General features: G+C 52.1%; 1 protein-coding gene across 2 annotated transcripts in view; it reads right to left on the reverse strand.

The window, feature by feature from the left end:
* Positions 1–20425, reverse strand: part of GNAO1 (G protein subunit alpha o1) — a 130250-nt gene that overhangs the window by 68053 nt on the left and 41772 nt on the right. For both annotated transcript variants that reach the window (XM_084533550.1, XM_084533551.1), the window contains exon 3: positions 20282–20423. In XM_084533550.1, the coding sequence (XP_084389676.1) occupies positions 20282–20423 (142 nt within the window). The remainder of the gene's footprint in view (positions 1–20281; positions 20424–20425) is intronic.

Here is a 20425-nt window from a genome sequence, read left to right on the forward strand (position 1 = left end):
GAGGTTTCGCATCACTGGAGTCGCTCCTGCTCTGCGCTGCTGGGAGTGCGGGTGGACCAAGTCCTCTGAAACCATTGTGTTGGCACAGCAGTTCTCCTGAAGGCAGCACGGGTGACTCCTTTTTGAGCAAAACTCCATAAACCTACTCTCCTCCCATACTGCAGCTTCAGAAAGGTCAAAGCACCACCATCAGATCTTTCTCAACGGGTCCAAGCTAGACAAATGTCTGCAGTTCCTAAGAGGCTCAGCCAACGCGAGAAAGGACACAACAAGATGCTTCTACTGCATCTCAGGCGTGGGACAGGCGAAATGAAAGGACTCTGGTGGGCTCCCAGTCCTCCTCGAAGGAACAGAGCCAGGGCACAGGGCCGGAGAGCCCCCAGCTCCCTGTCGGTGCCAGGCTGTGCGGTGAGGAAAGGGGTGGTCGTGTTGATCTGAGCGCTGCGTGGGGGCACAGCGAGGGTGGCGGCCCCTTCTGCTCAGGAGCACTGCCGGAAACCCAGCCCCAGAGGAAGCTCCAAAAGAGCTGAGAAAGCGACCGACACGTGGGAGGTTCGGAGGCAATGACGAAGAAGCAGTGGAGGGGAAGGGGGCTCCCGGTGGCACCTAACTTCCCGCAGCGAGATGTGAAACATCACACCCCGGGCAGCACCAGGGATGTAGCTGCGCCCCGAGCCAGCTCTTCCCCCACGCGGTTCCCACAGCGATTTTCTTTTCCAAGAAAACGTCAGGGGAATGGGCTGCGATAGCCCAGGTTGTTGCCATTCCTCTGACTGCTGTGGGGCCTGATAGTGAGAAACTCTCCAATTTACTGGGCAGTGCACATCCCAGGGGGTGCTACTGGGTGCACCCGTAAGGCTTATTGGAAGGAACAGTGTGATTTTGCAATGGAAAAAGCAGGAGAACAAGGGCAGAAGCAAGCTGGACAGCGAGGGTGGGATTTAGGAATTATCTCTCCGAGCATCGTCGCGCTCCCGAGCAGGAACAGCTGCAGCCGGTCTCTGCTGAAAGATGCTGGCAGATATTTGGGGCCCAGCCTTAGCAGGGAGCTCTTCTTCAGGTGATTACACAGCCAGTACTACTCACCTGCTAATGATCTTCTGCTAATGATGGTGAGCAGAGCCACGTAAACGGAGGCACCGGTGCACCCCAAGGGCTTTTGCACTGGGGACTGGGGAGGGCGGGATGTGGGAGCGCTGAGCTGGGGGGGTGCTCTGGGAGGCAGCTCTGTGCCTCCCTTAACTCGAGGGCTTGATGTGCCCAAGACAATAAGTGGTGTTAAAATGCAGCAATCAGGGCGTCTGTAAGAAAATCCGTGCTCTTCTTTAAGGGGCTTCTGCCAAGCACTACCAGGAGGTTAGCAGAACTCACCAGGGCTTCTGACAGCAGGTATTTTCTTTACAACGGGGCTGTTGATATGCAGGCAAGAGATGGGGAGTTACAGCTGATGTCTCCTCTCCTTCCTTTCACTCTCATCTTTCTCTTTTGACCCTCTGAGGCTCTATCTGCACTCAACAGACCCTCCAAAATAGTCATCTGCCTAGGTCTGGAGAGGAAAAAATGCCCATTGCCCAAGTGTTACACAAGCTATCTGCCCCCAGCTGATTCTCCCTGCAACCTGACGACTCTTCTCCAGCCAGCTGTTTGCCTGGAGGCTACAAACACCTGCTCTGCCTCAAAAACAGCTCCAGCAGCTCCCTCCAACACGTCAGAAGACAGCAAATTGAACAGCAGACAGACCTCCCCTCAAGGGGAAAACTTTTCTGGGAAGCAGAGGATGGTTTATCCACACGAGTGACTGTGTAATTTTCTACTTGTTGATAGCCACAGGCACATCAAAGTTTCCTGAGCCGTGCCCTCGGTTCCCAGCAGGGCTCACGGGCTGGGCTCCATCCCATAGCTGAAGCCATCAGCCGCGCCGGGCTTTGCACCACCTCTCAAAGCAGACCCAGGCCACAGCTTTGAGACTACAGAACGAATTTTAAGTCTTTGACGCTTTGAGAGGGAAAGGATTTCCACCACCTTCACAATAAAGGCTCTCCCTGGCTCTGGCTCAACTGCTTGGGAGTCGCAGCGATGTAGGAGGTCCTTCTGATTTTAGGGTTCCCGTAACTGAGAGCAGTTAAGTGTAACTCAGGCAGGCAGGAGAGGGAATCCAGGAGGTGTGAAATCTAAGCCTTAGGTTTTTTACTAAGGTTCTTAAAGAAGAGGAAAACGACAAAGGGTACTGCGAACTGGAGGCTGGAGCCTTGGAGGCTCCATCAAATTTGACTTCTGAACACCTTTACTTCTCTTTGCAGCTGGGTTTTGCTCTTATCTACACTATTCCTGTCTTGCTTTGTGGATGTGCAATTTCCCTGCTCACCTTCTGGACATGTGAACCTGTCGTACCACCCTGCAAGGTGTCCCTGCTGTGCTCTAAAGCTGTTCAGCAACCTACCGGCCAGATCTAGCCAAAAAAACCCTCATCAGACAACCCTGCTACAGAGCCCGAGAGTGCCCGTAAGTGCTATGGGGAGTGTGCAAGAAATAGGAGATTTCCAACCCTACTGTGCCCTACCTTAAGGTGTTGTTTTGGGGTGAAAGCCACAAAATTCAGCCTAATTGCATGAAGCATCAAAAGCTTCCAGGTTTGTTCAGGGGCAGAGCTGGTACTGGCTGATTCCAAACCCAAGTGCTCCCCAGCCCGCGCAGCGTTACACAGCCTGGTGGATTTGAAATCCATGCACCAGGAGTTCCCAAAGCTCGTAACTTTTAAAGTTTGCGAGGTTGCCCTCCTGATGCCTGTGTATCAGCCAAGTGAGGCTTGAAGACTCGGCACTGAGTCACGGGAAGGCAGGATGTGTTCTGAAACACTGGGAAAGTTCACAGCTCCAAACCGCCCTGACCCGTGACTCAGGCTGCGTGTAAGCACTGCACAAAATTTCACATTAAGGTCAAGTTCAGAAACAGAAGATTCCAGCATTAAAATAAATGACTTGAAAGAGTTCAGAGGAGTAACGGGAAGCTGGGTCTTGGCTGAAAGATGCCCGACATCTTCAAAAGTGGGAGAATCTTAGGATTCTCCCCGACAGGCCTCATTTCTACTCATGTAATGAAATGGAGGTGCTGAGCTGGCAAGGCTTGGAGTACAGACAAATTTCCTAGTGAACTAACAAAAACTTTTTGATACCCTGGGCCTGCCAGTTCCCTGTTTGGATGCTCAGAGACGTGGGCATTCAACATCAAGCAGAGGAGCTTGAAGATGTTAGCAGTGACCCTGTGGACCACCACCAGCATGGACTGTCCCGTGTAGACCACTCACGCGGACAGAAAATCCCACGTTTCTGGTATGTCAAACACGTTTCAAGTTCCCAAACTAGAACAGCGCAGGCAAAAGGGGAAGGGAAAAGGTTGTGAGGTGGGGAGCATGAGACAGAGAGATGGATGCAGATACAAGACAAGTCAGAGCCGAGTACTGTCTGACTTCTCGGTCCCCTGAGCGTCAGGAACACTCTGCTGCAGTTGTTCTCTCTCTGCCAGCCTGGCATACGACCAAACTAAAACTAGAGAATATTTTTTGCGATGCAGTGTTTTTCCTCTGAACCCACCCCATGAGATGTTACAGGTATCAGGCATGGATACCTAATATAAGCAAGAGAAAAAGCACTGGCATGAAGCTGGAAGCAGAGCTCAGGCAAGCAAAGCTTACGGCAGATGGGGGATGGCCACTGGGTACGTGGGCAGCCTGATGTGGCTGACCTCTCTGGGAAGAAGCTGACTGAGAAAAGAGATCCTACAGGGCAGGAAGGGAAAAGAATTAGCAAGGGAAGTTTATTGTCTGCTTATGCACGTGCAAGGCTTAGGTGAAAACACAGAACTTAAGTTTGTCTGCCTCACTCTTCATTATCAGGCTGTTGCCTCACGTTAGATCATCTTACTCAATATACAAAATCTCTCTTGGGGGTAACTTTCACAAAACACTTATTTTTGCCATCATTTTTTGCTACATCAACTGCTTTCCCCATGAGCTAAAACTGATGCTTACGATCACGCTTGCAAATGTCAAAGTTCTCCAAGAATCAGCACAGGCCTGCGTTTACCTGGGAAGCAGGCTATTTTAAAATCTTTTGCAGGAAAGAAAAATCCATGCTTAGGCAAAAAATGTATTTAAATAGCAGTTTGCTTGGCGTCATTATCACAAATACAAAACCATGCGGGGACTTCTTTTGTGTGCTGAATATTTCATTCAGTCCTGCAGTGCAGTGACTCCCTAAACCTTTAGTGATCTGAGATCTGCTTTTGAGGCACTAATTTGCTGTTGCCATGACATTGTTAATGTCTGAATTGCTTTTTTTAACCGCTCTTTTTTTTTTTTTTTTCTTTTTTTTTTTTTTTCAATCTCTTGCAGAGGCATTCTGAAACAGTGGGCATGAGATGATCTTGTGGAACAGGCTGTGTGTCCTCAAAAACAGCAGAGTGGTGTTCACTCACAGGCTGGCTGATACAGCCCTGATGGCTGGCTGGCTGATTACAGCCCTGCCAGATGATAGGTTGTTAACTGCAGAAACCACACTGAGCACACCTGACCTAGTCAAAACACTTCTGGCTTTGGGTGTAGGGGATGAGAGGTGGGGAACTATTTCATCTGCTCTATTTTTTATTTTTTTTTAAAGTGACATTCAGGAAAAAAATGTCACCAAATAAGCAAAATTCATTGCTTCCTTATGCCTAACTGGGCTTCCAGAGTGAGCAGAGTGAAAGGAATGGCATTGCATTGCTTGGCAGGCAGTGTATTAATGTACTTGCCTCCCATACCCAGCCTGGAATGGAGAAATCTCTGTCAAAGGCAGCTTTAGCAGAACAGCATTGCTTGCTTGGGAAACCCTTTTTGCAGGAGATGGGCTTCCTTGGATGGGATAACCCCTTCCAGTCACCCGGCAACTGAACTATACAGCAGCCTTTGCTGTTTGGGGGTTTAGAGAGGGCTTTTGCAGGTGTTCTGGGAAATGGCTCAGTCCTTCCCTCTGACCAGCCCACCTGGATGCGCACATCAAGCAGAGGCTGAGATCAGCTGCTGCCCACGCTTACTCTTACAGCACCGATGGGTTCCCTTAACGCCTGGCCAGATGTGGAATCCTAGAATCATCCTGGTTAGAAAAGACCTTCAAGATCACCAGGTCCAACCACCCCCCTACTACCAGTGTCACCCAGTAAGCCACGTGGTCGGAGTCTTTGCAATCCCATTTCCATACCGGGGTGCTGCTGGCTACCACCCCAGCTGATTTACAGCCTAGTGGGCAGCGGCTCCTCTCCTACCGGGCTTTCTCAAGTCCAAGAGCTGCTTTCCATTCAGTAGGAAGGAATGGGGCTGGAAGTGTTGGGCCTTTTGGGGCCATGCAGAGTGCAAAGCGCCACTTCAAACCTAATAACCCGTAATGGCTTTGAATATTTCCTTGCTTCAGTCTCCGTTTTTATAGGTGTATCTGGAAATAAATAGTGCTCTTGGAACACGCTAGCAGTGACATCTGAGTATTTCCAGGAACGCACACTATAAAAATGTCTGCCCACCACTGAAAGGAACAGAGATCGACATTTCAGATAACAAACAAATGCCTTTGATTTCCTCCCTGTGCCAAGGAACACTGATATTGTCTCTGTCTCCTGGGCATTCTTCAATGTGCCTCATTAGGCCGTTATGAAATGTTGCTCTATTTGTTCTCTGCTAAAGTAGCAAAACAAGCCTTGGGGCCAGGTTGACTTCAGCGGAGCCGGCTGGATTTCCACGGGCTGAGGATCTGACCTCCGCGGGGATGCTTGCGCCGAGCGGCCGCAGCGGGGAGGGCTGCTGGAAGAGGGAGGGAAGGCGATCCCCTGGCAGCTCCTCGCTGCTTGCTTCTCTCCAGACAGCTCTGCGAAGGAAGGCCCTAACTTGGGGCTGCTGCTCTCTTCATGGAGGGGCTTGGCAAGACAAATCCTGCCGTGTTAACGCACATCTGCAGGACCTGAAAGGCTTCATTCAGTCGTTAAGGGAGAGGTGGAGGCAACGGCAGACATGGAGACTTTCAGAAACTTTCCTCCCCGAATTGGAGCTCTTAAGCTGCACAGTTAGCTGAGAAGAGCTCCCTGAAAGCATCAGAGGGACTCTGCAGTCCTACTCTGTTTTTCCCCTACGAATACCAGGGAAATGTTTTTGGTTTTGATTGTAATAAACACGTTCGAGAAGCATAACAGCGCCGCAGTTAAACGCGCATGGGAGACCCTTCTGCAGTGAATACTGCCTGCGTGTTTAACAACTTCTTAGAGTCCACACCCATTAAGCTGGCTTTTAATGAGTCAGCCTGGGTACCTGATCTGCACACACGAGGCGAGCAGCTGTACGCACGTGGTCAGTCCCAGGAACACACAGAATCGGCCCGCTCCTCCTCTGCGAGTGCCCGTGTCGCTGTGGTGCTGGGGGATGTCTCGTCCCGCCCCGTGCTCCTCCAGTGGCTGTTTGCTTCGCCACCGTCCAGTTACTCTCCGGATCTTGCCCTCTGTAATGAATAATCTCCAAGTCGAAGTGGTGAGGACCCATTTCCATTTTTAGAGATCTGAATGCCAGCCACAAACTGAGATGCAGATTGCTATGGAGATCTACCAAATATGGACTCCTGAAAATTCAGGCCTTTCGCAAAGGTCAGGAGGGACTGGGATTGCAAAAAACTTTTCTAGCCTGGCAATCTGGCTCCAAGTTGCCATGCTTTGGACCAAGTGACCCCTGACGTTGGACAGAGCTTGAACAGTGTCTTTTAATCCTAGCTGTTGGGATGATTCCATGTGAACCCACAGCAGCTCTAAGGACAAATGAGGGCTGCACATAATTGCTGGCTTCAAACCCTCGAAGAGCTCTCCCTACGTGACATAGGTAACGCACAACTTGAAAGGCCTGGGATGCAGCAAATTAGAGTGGAGCGAAGGAAGACTGTAGTTCCAGTGTCTAATTAGAAAGCACTGTGAATTACACACTTTTTTGGTTATAAATAGGCCAGGAGTAAGTTGCTTCTTGAGATCTGGTGCTGTACCACAGGATGGGGCCTGAGCAGGAATTTGAGCAAAATGGGGCAAACGGAGCTGGTGGCAGCAGCAGGAGCTCACCGTGTAGACGACAGAGGTTTGGTGCAGCCTCCAGACACAGCCTGCCTTCCTCCACGTACACATCCGTGTGGGAACAGCTCTGGTGAGGCTCCTGGGCTCTGTGTGGCTGCAGCCTCCCTGGGCTGACACGTTGGCCATGTGCAGACACCGCGGCGCTGCCCCCAGCCCTTCTGGCCCCGCTGTCTCCCTGCCCAAGGAGGTCTGCTTTGGAATGGACGCCCTGAGAGTTCCTCCGTGCTCCCATCTCAGTCCCCCGAGGGCACTTCTGCGAGACACATCAATTTGCTTTGACATTTAATAAACTGCTCTATTTTTAATTTTGTTTCTTGCTCGCCCATTAGAGCGCCTGGCTGCCATGGGAACGGAAGGCCATCAATAAAAGAATGCGAACAACAGATTTGTGTGACACCCAGGAACCCAGGTGGCAAAAAGAGCAGGGTCCTGCTTGCCCCTTCTGTGCAGGGTGGCTCTTTTGGTCTGTCCGGCTGTGCCATGAGGGCCCTTCTGCTTTAACCAGGTACGAGAGAGAGAAAAAGCACCGGCAGGGCTGTTGGGGTCTCCTTCCTGACAGCTCACCTTAGGGGATGGCAAAGGAAGCATAACTCCAGATAAAAAGCCTTGGGCAGTGGATTCTGAATGAAAAACTCTTCACACCTCTTTACAAGAGGTGTTGGCCACGAAGCCTGTGTGCTCAGGCCGTGCTGCAGGGAGCGCCACGGTGCCGCTGTCTCTCCGCAGAGGGGCACTGCAGCGTTTTGAAGCCCGGGGATGATGAAGGCTTGGTGGTGAGGATGGTCCACGTGAGCCATCTGCCCTCTTGGGTTGCTCTCTGCCACGCTGGATGTCATATCTGCAGAGGCAGAGCCTGCTCTTGGAAGCACGCCATGCCCAGCGATAAGTCGCTGCCTTTTGGACGGGACAGCTTTAGCCCTGGTTATTTTGGCCTGTCCCAGTCAAAAGCTCAACTCGTGGATGAAAGCAATAGCTATTCGCAGAGCGAGGAGAGTACATGCAGATCTGACCTTTAGAACAACCTTTTGCAGTTGCGGAGATGCTACTTTTATCGTGCCATTACTTGATATCCTTTTTAGCATTCAGCTAGGAGTTACTGCCCCTTGCTTTCCCGTAAGAGCTGGAAAGAGCTGTCTGAGGAGCTTTGGTGGCGGTCCTGCACGTGAAACCGAACCTCTTCTCCTTCCACACATCAAACACTTCATTCCTGACCACTTCTAGAATATGGCCATTTGGATTTCAGTCTGAGGCACTGCCTCAGGTGCCCTGGCTTTCCAGCTGTACCTCCGGGTGTGTGCACAAAGGTGCTGGCTGTCCTGCTGCCCGCTTCAAGCCCAGCTGTGCCTTCAAGCCACCACAGGGGCCAAGGGAAAAATGGCGAGGAAGAAACAAAGCAAAGCCAGCAGCTCCCCGCCCGACCCGAGCAGACCCCAGCCTTTACCCTGACAATGTTCCCCCTCTGCTAGACCAGCACACAAAGAGCCCAGCTCAGTTGGGAACGGCCCTGGTACCGTTCAGCCTCCTTCATGGCGTTCACCGCAGCCTGACCAGTGACTGCTGGCAACTGGGACAGGCGCTGAACCAGGAATTGCACAACCACTACGAAGGGAAATCTGATTTTTCTGGCTCAGGCAACTTGCAGGATTAATTCTGCCTGACCCCAGGCACCACACCACAGCTCCTTACAGGAGAGGGCTGATAGCGGGGTGCTGGTTCTGCCTGGTTGTCTTACAGGGCCGGGAAGGGCTGCTGGGGAGCACATCTTTCTCTTCCTAAAGGCTCACTGAAGACTCACTGGCACTGGAACAAATTCCCAGGGACATCCTGGAGGGTTTCAAGGCGAGTTAGATAATGATAGTGTACAGCGATACGCCTCCCCTCCCCACCAGCCCTCGCTGTTTATTTCCTTCACACTTGCCCAACGCCAAGTTGACGGCAGAGGAGACAAGGGGCGCTGTGCGATAGCCTGTCCACTCCTTCAGTCCTCACTGCTCTTAGACCGGCCCGGATAAACGCAGCTGAAAATGTGTGCTGACAGGCAGCATGACCAAAAACTGTGGGGTCTCGCCTGCCCAGGATTTCAGGGCCCTGCAGAGCAGCAGAGGAAAGGCAGCTTGCAGCACGGAGGGGATTCCTGCTGCCAGCTCTGTCCTCGCCATCGTGCTTTTTCCAGACAGAGCCATCAGCTCGCTCCTTGCCTCACGGAGCAGTGGTGCTGAAGGAAGGACTGCCAGGGATGTCTGCCCGGGGCCAGCCTTGCACACCCGGCAGCTCCTCTGGGAAGAAGGGAGCCAGAAGAGGCTGCCTGCCTGAGAGGTGGCACTGGAGGTGATTCAGTGTGCTGAAACGGCTGTGCCAGCAGCCCACGGCCGTGAAACAGGCAGAGGTGTAGTTTGGGCCCAGCTGCTCTTGGTTTCTGAAACCTCATGGCCAAGAGCCCGCCTTGGTTTTTGGCCCTGCTGCTGAAATCGCTGCGAGTGCTGATGCTGGGGGCTGGCATCGAGCTGCTGGCACACAATTCAGGGCTCTGGGGTCGGGGTTTTCTTGTGCACGCACACTTTTTGCCTGGACCCAACAGAGACACACGAGATGCTCATCTCTTAGTCCGCAGCGCCCTGAAGAGCTGCTGAGCCAAAGACAGCTCCGCAGAGCCTCGCGTGCTGCTGCAAATCATCCCATCGCCTTCCCAGAGACTTTGCTTTTGGAGTGGAAGTTGAAGAAATGAGGATTTTTGCCTACTCACTCATCACAAGACCAGCCCGAGCTTGGCTCATGCTCCACCATCACGCTGAATAGGGTTTTTTTGAGCCTTGGTACATTTTTTTGCCTCTGGAGCGCATTAAATAAAGCAGCCCGCAGTAGCAGCACACGGACACCACCCTCGGGCAGCAGCTCTAACCCCCTGCAGCTTCCCAGGTAAAGGAGCTCAGGGGTAGAAGTGAGCAAGGGAAGACCCTGCAATGAGGCAGCAGTGGAGAGAAGCAGAGCTTGAACTCGTCGACAAAACCCGGGTGGCTTGTGAGGGGTCACCAGCAAGGAAAATAAGCGAGGCTGCAGTAAAACGAAGGGGTGTGTAAATCTAAATCCCAGGGACTCGAGCAAGGGCAGCCCAAATATCGCCGCATGGAAACCTCTGCATGCTCATAAATACAGCAGTGGGTCTTGGCAAGAGAAAGGCTGCACTAAGCCGATCGCACCAATGGCAGTAATTAAGGCGAACAAAGGCCAGAAGAAAAATGGCTTCGAGATCTTTGGCTCAGGTGCTCTTTGAACCAGGGCTGGAGGGAGGCCGTTCCCCCAGCAGAGGAGGAACACCACGGAGCAGCTATCTGGCTCCACGCTGCAGATGAGGCCGGAGCGCAGAAGACATGAATCCAACAGTGCCCGAGGAGAGTTTGCTGCATGAATAGCGATTACTGAAACTGAAATTCGGGGAGGAAAACCTAACCCAAAAATCCCCTGGTTTTGGCATCCACAAAAATGTCACGCTGCGCCTCCAGACAGGTTGTGTTGCCAAAACCTGTGCTGCCTACAAGGAAAAAAAAAAAAAAGCAGAAATGTTATGAAATGAAGGAGGAAGGAACGGAGACAAGACCTGGTTCTCCCTTGGAAGAAACTAACTCCTAACTTCACAGGCTGAAATCAAACTTGCTGGACTGAGACCGCTGGGATCTCTTCCTTCTCAGAAAAAAAATTTCCATTGTTGCCTGGAATATCATGTACCAGTTCTAAAAGCTCTCATTATTTTAAATAAAAACTCAATAAAATTGGCGAACGAAACATTCTCCTGGCCTCAGAAAATGCTCTCTGCTTCTCCACCGCTGCCTCCTGTTGCACGGGCACACACGGGTGGGGACCTGGGATGAGCCGTGCCCCACGGGGAGCCAAACAAGAAGTAATTGTGTTCAACGCATGGCCCAATGGCCCAGAGACCTGGCCACCATCTGGAATGCATATCCAGCAAGAAAAACTGGACAAATAACCCCCCTTCCTGCCAAGGAGCACACATCTCAGGATGGTTTCACACTGCGAAGAGGTGGGTGGGAACAGCTGGGCTTCCAGGAGGGCGACCACCGAGCTAACTGGAGCACAAGAGGTCTCCTGGGGGAGCTTCTGTGCATGACTTGGTTCTCCATTCCCGTGATCCTGGCATAAATGAGGAGTAATTGCTCTGCAATCAATGGAGTTAATCTCGCCTTACACCGGGAAAAGGAAGAGTTAATGGTAAATGGCTGACCTAGGGGAATTATTTGTTATGGGAGGGAAAGGATCTAGCAACAGCCATCGAAACAGACATAATGTGCTGCAAACCAGGGGCTCCTACAGCCCTGGAAAATGAAGGAAATGGGTTTAAAGCCGGGGTTTTGACACTCTGTGGCCGTAAGGCACTGCCAGCATCAGCTCCTGAGAGGGCTGGGACATGCAGGGGGATGTGCTGCCTTGCCCCAAGCGCCGTGGCTGCAGAAGGATGGGGCGTCCTCTGCCCCCAGCCACCAGCTATCAAAAAACCGAAGTGGACATGGGCTGATTCCTGTCTGCTGTGTCTGTTTTTGCACAGTTTCGAGCTGTGTCTTTGACCACAAGGTTAAACATCGCCACGGTGCAGAATGACACTGTTTCACTGCAGCTCTGGGGGCTTTGTTGTTTCTGGTCTCCGTCTGGAGATGGATTCTTCCCTTCCCTTGAATGAAAGGCGGGGAAATCCTGCCTTGCCTCGTGCTGAGTCGGTCCTGCCCAGGTGAACGGCGTATCTGGGAGCTGTGCGGGTCCTTTTCCCTTCCAGCCAGCCAGAAGTCTTCACGCTTCGCTCAGCAGACGAGGCTCGTGTCAAAGCAGTAACATTAGCTGTGAAGTGAGCTCCCGTATGGTGTCTTTAACCACTTATTGCCAATGTACACAGCGCTGATTAACAGCTCAGGAAAACCTGTGTGCAGGCAATGAACTCCTCACGTGCGGCAGGCCCCGCGCGTCACCTTCCACCTCCCACAAGACGGGCGTGGTGCAGTTCGAGGTCCCAGCGCCTCCTCCCAGGGGCCAGCAGCCGTCCCCGCGGTGGCTGTAGGAGCCCCTGCCCATTTGCCCTGGCAGGGACAGGTTTCCCCTCGAGCAGGAGCAGGCTGGGGAGGGGTGTGGATGCACATTTTAATTTCCTGCGTGCTCAAGGGCAGAGCGGCGGCTGGAGCTCCTGTCTCTTTGCCTCAATGGCTCGGTGCAGTTCCCTCTGCCTTCTGCAGGGACTTGCACGGAGACAGCCACGGCTGGCTCCTGGCTCAGCTGGGCTCTGCAGGGGACAGGACAGGGCATGGTGCCCGACCTCCCCTGCCCCGGTGGCACTGGCATGGAAGCAGCAGGATGCCCGGGGTTACTGCAGGCACGGCAGGGCGGCTGCCCAGGCTCTCCTCCCTCCTCCTTTTCCCTCCCGTCCCAAGCCCAGCCTGCCCGTGCTGCTGAGAAGCCCCAAGCTGTTTCGGAGCAAAGCCTGTGCCACCCCTCGCTGCGCTCCCTGAATAAACATCAAATGGCAGAGCCGAGGGAGAGGTCCCTTCCCAAGACGTTTGCCGTGTGCCTTTTTGTGAGTTACGCGCCAGAGAGCTCTTAAAGGCCAGGGATGCCCTGCATAAATGTTTTCGTTTTACATCTGGAGACATTCAAATAATAGGAACATCATAGAAAGCATTTGGAAAACAAATATTTTAAATGGTGCTCTAAAACCGGTGAGTAAGCAGCGTGACTCAGCAGCGCTTCCCAACACTTCCCAGAAGAGATGGAAATAAATCCACCTAATAACTGACGTGCATTGGAAATGTGCTGAGTAGTTCGTAGCTCTCTGAGGCTGCTGCTGGGAGAGGTGACTTGCAAACACACCTGAAGGGAGCAGCCTGCCTGCGTGGGGCATGCAGAGGTCACGGCCCGATGCAGCCTGAACTTCAGTCTCAAACACGGGGGCGGCATCTGGAAGGCTTTGAGCGAGTGCTCCATCACCCGTCGGGTCAGAGACACACAGAGCATCTCCAAAGCTGCTACCGTGGTGCACGTTAAACCTCGGTGCCTCAGCTCTGCACTACACGAAATAGCTACCTGGATTTTTTGTGCTGGTCTTTCAATCCCTTTATGGACTGAGAGGCTGTAGAGAAGGCCAAACAGCATCTGACGGCGCTCGCTGGCAGTTTCGTGCTGTCCTGTCGTGACCCCCTGCAGGGGCTCTCGGAGCAGCCATCTCCAGGCAGCACCCCGTGGAAATGGGAAGCAGCACCCAGTGCCTGTGTCAGTCCCACAGCTCCTTCAGCCTCTCCCGTGCCACAAGTGCTTCCCTGCCACATAACCCTGGTGGCAGCTCTGACTGCGGCCGCATTTGAATAACAAATCTCACAAGGGAAGGCTGGCAGCCCTTCTTCCAAGGGAACAGCTTTTTTTTTTTTTTTTTTTTTTTCCCTTTTCAAACTAAAAATACTCCCTGCATCATCCAAAAAAAACCCTATCAAACACACAAAGCTCAAGGGGAAGAATACATCACCCTCTTGGTGAAAAGAGAGCCTGCAGGCAGGGAGCAGGAGCAACCAGCCTCCCTGCAGCACGGGCTCTGCGTGTCCCCAGGGTTTGGGGATGCTGCACAGCGCTGGGGGACACGGGGCTCCTCAGTTACACCCCACGGAGCACTAGTGCTCCTCACTACCCAGAAATCACACCTAAAATGGCAGCTGAAAGCTGAAGCACCAGAAACAAAACAGCTCCGAGGATGGGCTTGCACCTGAAGACTTGGTGTTTCCACCAGCCGGGGACCAAACAGCGCCAGGTGACTCCACCTGAACGTTGTCTCCTGCAGACTGGCTGACGAGGAAGGCAGTACTCGTAATTTAAAAACCACCTTTTGGGTATTTCTTGTTTTTATTCTCCCCCACAAATGTCCTCAAGCCACTTTTAGCCTTCCACATTTTAATTCCCCAAGGCTGGGCGGCCCTTCTAGAGCAGGTTGTCCTGACCTCTGCTGATGGTACGGACAGAAGAGGGGAGGTACTATGTGTCCGAGCCTGTGTCCGGCTGGAATTCCCTTTCCTGGCATCTGTGACCACTGCCTTGTCCTCTCACTGTCTCGCCGTGTATCCCTGGGAAGACTCGGGCACCCTTTTCTTTAAAACCCTCTCTAGGTAGTGAAAGATGTGATCAGATGCAATCTAGAGGTTGGCGTTGGAGCTAGACAACTGTGGTCTCTTTCTTATTGGCGATCCCCTGAGACATCTCTTTCCCTCTGTTTTTCTTCAAAAGAGAATTTAAAGGCTAATTTTAATTGATGGCATCTGTTCTGGTCACTGGTTTGATAGCATGAGCCATAAAGCCAAGCTCAGATTGGAATGCAGCTTGGGAGAAAGTGTCAGCAGCGTGCAGTGCCAAGCACTCACCAAAGAAACAGATCTGAATGGCATTTTGAGGTGTGACTGCAGCAATTCTTCTCATCTGCCTCACTCAGACAGGATGCTGAAGTGGATCAAAACACTTTTTTTTCCCCCTAGAAATGTGTTTCTTAGGAACAGGTTTCCAAGTGCAGAGGGATTGGCAGGAGGGGTGAACACCTCTCCCGTCCCGTCCCCCGCCTGCTGCCCATTCACCACCACTGCGCCAGCCCACGGCTTCAGGGAGACTCCAAAAAACACACCCGGTGCTTACGTTTGCGTGAGGATGCACAGGTTGCCTTGACAACACGACAGGAACCATCCCGAAGCAGGCCCCACACCGCGGCACCGGGCGCCCAGCACGTTCCCAACGCGCTACGCGACGGCCGCCCACTCCCCCCCTGCCTCCTGCCGGCTCCATTTCGCACGGCCTTTTTTCCCTCTTTAGGAATTTTAACTAAAAATACGCCTGCTGGGCCACTCTGGGGGAGTAAAGGGGAAAGGAAATTTTGGGTTTTAGGGTTCCGGTGGTGATTGGTTGTGTTGTAAGGGCAGGGAGGTTGGTTGATGCTGCTGGGTGTAGCAGCTTCTTGCTTGCCCCGAGCACCTGGCTGTTTGCTCTGCCATTGCATCTTCGAGGCTGTTTCTGCTCCAGTCCCCATCCCTCCCCTTCTCCTCAGCGCTGGTGCCATCACCCTCCTGCACAAACTCAGGATTTCTTCCCCTGCCTGTGGCAGAGCAGGGTTCCGACTCTTGTTTATTGCCCTATAAATAGCTGCAAGGCAGGCGGTGCCAGACCTCAGGTCACATTTCAGCCCTGAATGAATTGCCAGTTTGCTATTGTAATTACCCAGGTTGGAAGGGAGGACGGATTGACAAACTTAGCCTAAGTAAACTCTCCGAGAAGACTTGGCAACCTCCACCTCTACAACCTGCTTATTTAATTGGAGGGCTCTTCTAGGCCAAATCCTGTCTGCGAGCGCGCCCCGTGATGTGTTTATAGCCATGGCACAAGCTGATTTTGTCTCCACGCTAAATGCTCTCTATTAGGAGCATGACTACAGAGGAACAGACACCGCTGCTGGGGCGAGCCTTGGCGCTGTACGGAGAGCATCACGGAGTGACTGCACGGCCACGGCTCAGCCTGGCAGCAGCACGGGGCCAAGCTGTGCTGCTGCAGCAAAGCAAAGTGAAGTGAAGTGAAGTGAAGTGAAGTGAAACAAAGTGAAGCAAAGTGAAGCAAAGCAAAGCAAAGTCTCCTGGGTCCAGCCACATGTCTCTGCCAGTGTGGCTGGGCTCCTGCAGTGGGTCTGACCCCCTAAGAGGCAGAGGGAAGCCATGGAAGTAGACGGCTTCAGGCTCTTTTGGTGCAGAGGACTATCATAAACTGTCTTCGTACTCTGCTCTTACTTTACTGCGATCATTAACTACAGCAAGGTTTTGTATTTTCAGGGGTTCAAGGGACTGGAAGGTGGCGAAAGAGGAAAATACATCAGAGGGATATGGAAGAGAGAGCTTCTGGCTACAGAGCCTCCAGCAGGGCTTGAGCTGGGCTTTGTGCTCTCTTTTCTTTCTCCCCCACCCTCATTTTGCAGCACTGGTTCCCAACACATGGGCCACCTCGGCCAACAACAAGAAGCCTGCCTTGACTGAGCCAACCATCTCCCCGGCAACAAGGCAGGCTGCGAAAATAACAAGTGCTTTCCTTTTCGTTTCATTTTGCCCACCTCTCGAGCAATGCCCTGCCTTTTATTTGGCCCCGCTGCTCCAAAACCTGAACGCTGGGAGCTGAAATGCACATTGTGGAGGGACGAAGAGGGGGTGAGCGAGGAAGCTGGCTTTCGCCTTAACAGGGGAACCCGACAGATATTTGGGTGTTGGTGAAGGACGGGCTGAAGCATTTGCCTGGTGCTGTTCCAGCGGTGAGCCCATCGCACCCAGCACTGCAGGAACTGCAGGGCATGCAGCAAGCAAGCAGGCTGCAGCTGCTGCTGGACATCCAGGCTAACACTGACGACCAGACCCAATTAACACTTCGGTTACGTTCCCATCGCTGCCATCAGCTGCCTGGGCGCAGGCTGGAGGCAGCTCCCACACACAGTGCCCCCCATGCCAGCCCGCTCTGCTGGGTTGTTTGATTGCATTAAACAGATTAAAAACAAACCACTTATTTATTTTTTCACATCACCAAGTGGTATTTTAAAATGTCACACCTCTATGTCCCTCTATAGCTCCTCAGCACAGGAGTTAGATGTTGTATAAAACATCAGGCCGCCGCAGACACGTTTTGCTACAAAGCCTGAAAGGGAAAAAAAATCCCCGTAGAAAATTTTTAACACTTCAGCCGCTTTGTAGTTTTCCCTTTCATAGCTGAAGCAGAGCCATTTCCAGACTCCCACTGGGAAAAAAAATCAATTTTAAGGCCATTTCCTGCCACCTCCCAAACCCTGGGCCTGTGAACCTGCCACCACCCCAGGTGTTTGTATCTGATCCCGGCGCCTGATACTGGGATTCTCTGTTGAGTAATTATGGAACGATTTCAGCCTATTTCTGTCTGGTTTATGCTAATACCAACACACTCGACAGCTGGTTTTGTAGCCTTTGTGGGTTCATTTCCTCTGTGCTAGGCAGGGAGGGAGGACACGGCGCCGATGGCCCAGAAGTTGCGGGACACCTCCAGGCCTCCGGCAGGCCCCATCCCCTCAGGGACTGCTCTTTTCCCCCCCGACTGCTTGTGGCATGTGAAAAGGTTGGTGGCATCGCACTGACACCGCTCTTCGGGAGTTTCAGACGGACCCTCTGGGCTGTGTGCCGGTGGCAATGTGATGTGTGAGGGCGGGATGTGCTCCATCTGCCTGTGCAGGGCAAGGAATGGGGACCTGGGAGCTGCCTGCAGACCATGAACCTTTCGCCAGGCAGACAGAAAGCCTGTTCCCGGAGCAAGCACCACGTATAGAAGTGAAATCCTACACGCAGACTGTTTGTCCCTAACCTGGGGGCAGGTCCTTATCGGCAGAGCAGGTCAGCGAGACCTGAAGTGTCTGCTTTTTGTGATTAATTTTGTCTTTTTAGCTCATATTTCCCATCTTGATCGCCTTTTGACGGACAGGAGCAAAGAGATTTAGCCTGGACTCTTCCCCCAGCCTTTCACTTCCATTAGACTAAATACTGGCGGCATAATTAAGGGCAGCAGAAAAAGGAGGCGAGCGAGAGAGGATTTGGTTATTTTACCTCAATAACAAAAGTACAAACTGTCCAGTTCACACTTATTACGTAGGGGAGGCTGAGGTGGCTTTTTCCCTCGCTCTGAACATTGCCAGCGTGCCATTCTGAAGGAGTAACGGAGGAGAAGCATCTCCGTGGAGTCTGGGGGGGGAAAACTGTCAGAGCCAAGCAGAGCCTGGAGAAAACCTGTCCCGGGGCCATGTCCCCTCCATCCCTGCTGCTGAACAGGGGTCGGAGCAACCCAGCTCCAGCTCCCCTTTGCTGAAGCCCTTTCTCCTGGGGGCTTAAGTGATGAGCAGGGAAAATCCCCCACAAAAAGATTTGCATTGGAAACCCTTGGCCGGGGAATGACTTTTAAAATACAAAAGCTCTGCTTGAAAAGGGATGAACTGTGTAGCGTAATACTCAACAAATCGCCTGTTTAATGGCCTCTCTTTATAGCAGCTGTGTATTAATAACAAAAGCAGGGGAGCAGAAGCCCTGCATTTCTTTGCAAGATTAAAATAAATGGCATTTCCTACTAATACCAGCAACTTGCTGCGGAGGTTGGCTAAGAGAAAGGAGCAAGTGGAAGCCCCCAGCCTGAGAGGCCATTTCTTGGTTTCTTTCTCTTCCATCTGCTGCTGGATAAAGGAGTGCTAAGCCTACGGAGGGAGAAGACACTGAGTCACCCCCTCCCTGATAGTGAGGATCTGAAGATCTGTACTGCCATAAAGCTGAAGTTGAAACACGAGTGATTTATGCCAGGTACATGGCGAAACATCATGGGGACACTAAAACAGTGGTGCAGGCTGCCCAAAGAGTCTCCATCCTCGGGGGATTTCAGACCTGACTGGATAAAGCCCTGAGCAAACTTGGACCTCAGAGCTCACCTTGCCTGCTCAGGAGCTTGGGCCAGATGCCTCCTGAGGTCCTCTCTAGCCTGAGTTCATTTATGATCCTAGGGCATTTGGCATCTTTTCCGTAGGAATATGAATGGAGGTGACATTTCATGCAGCCCAGAAGTCCATCTCTCATTCCTGGCAGCCCTGAGAACAGCCCTCCCGCTCCGTGCCCCCTGCTTCGCCAGGCCTGACACTGAAGCAATGCTGAGTTTCCTTCCTTAGAATTAGGGCTTCGGGCATTACAAAAAGAAAAGAAAATTTACAATTTCAAGCTGTCTGCCACAGACTGTTTATCAGACATGGAGAATGATTTGTTTCTGTTTTCCTGGACATAGGTTTTCAGCTGAGACAAGATACGTTGCCTTGCTGAGAGCTGAGTCACTGAGTAATCAACAGATTAATGTAGTCAGTTTGAAAGCCATCAGCATTAGTTCTCGGCAAGCTCACAAGAACTCCATTATTGTATCATCACTACATTTGGGATGAAAAAGTCTCCAGGATTTAGAGTTCCTGAGGGAAAGATCCCTAGACGCAAAGAAATCCAAATGCCCCTTTACGACTGGGAGACATAAAGTACCTCTTTATGCAGGAACACCACAGCAGGATTTTGGCATCCCTTCCACCGAATGCTTTTATTATCAACACTTAGATAGGAGTTTGGGGTATGTAATACATCTGTCATTTGATAGCTACCTAAAAATAGTCATGATAAACTCAGCGGCATACAGGACTTCGCCTCTACCAGGTCTTTAATCTGAAATTATTTTATTTCCAGTGAAACCAAGTAGTTTTACTTTCTGCAAAACGAGTGGTCTTGACTTCCCTAGGGCTCTGTGTTTCTTCATGTGGGCTTGCTTTGATCCACAAAGGCAAAAAGGAGAGACAGAGGATGGCAGAGTCACCCGGCAAAGGAGCCACTGTTTAAAAATAGGGAGCTGGTTAAAGTAACAACACAAGAGCAACTGCAGAAGGACAGGCTAGCTTAGGTGTGTGGCCTGAGGAGACTGCCAGACATCCACTTGTTATTCTGGCAGAAACACACCAACGCTGCTACCCAAGACCCCGTCTGTAATAGCCCCAGTGGATCAACGCACCTTCCTGTTTGCAAGCGAAACTGCTGCTTGGGCACGCTTGGATGGGGGACATGAATAAAAGCCAGTCAAGCCCCTGCAAAAGTGCAGTTCATCCTAAAAGCCTTCCTCCATTAACAGGCTGGTGGACGGGATCAGCAAGGCTTCTCCCCGAGACATCGCTTCTTGCAGCTCAGCACCCAGCACACGCGCAGTGGACAGGACACATCTCCTCACTGTTGCCCCAGGTCTGTCAGTACCTCTTTCTTTAGGCTGTTCCGAGATGAACAGAATTATTTTTCACGTGGCCTGGCCAGTGCCAGGGCACGAGAGATTGTGGCTGTTGTGACACAGAGCTCCCCAGGGCCACACTTCCTAACTTAGTGGGTATGTCATGTGCAATTGCAGCGACGCACCTATTTGTTACACAAACCGCACGCAATAGGCAACAAACAGCAACGCGAATCTGTCCCCCTCCCTCCTTTTGCCCCCAAGACATTCAGATCACGCTAACACATCCTGGTTGTGCTCTGGAGCACCCCGGCACTCCGCAGGCTGTGCGCAAGCAGCGGTGACTTTAACTCACCCGTCGCTCCTTATCTCCATACTCGATGCCCAAGGTATCCATGGCGCGCACGATAGCTGCCAGTGACTGTATGGTGTTGCTGTAGACCACCGGCTTGTACTGCTTCACGTCCTCTCCCGAGAAGCCATCCTCGTGGATGATCCT

The sequence above is a fragment of the Aythya ferina genome, assembly GCF_964211825.1.
Source record: "Aythya ferina genome assembly, chromosome: 12".
NCBI lineage: Eukaryota > Metazoa > Chordata > Aves > Anseriformes > Anatidae > Aythya > Aythya ferina.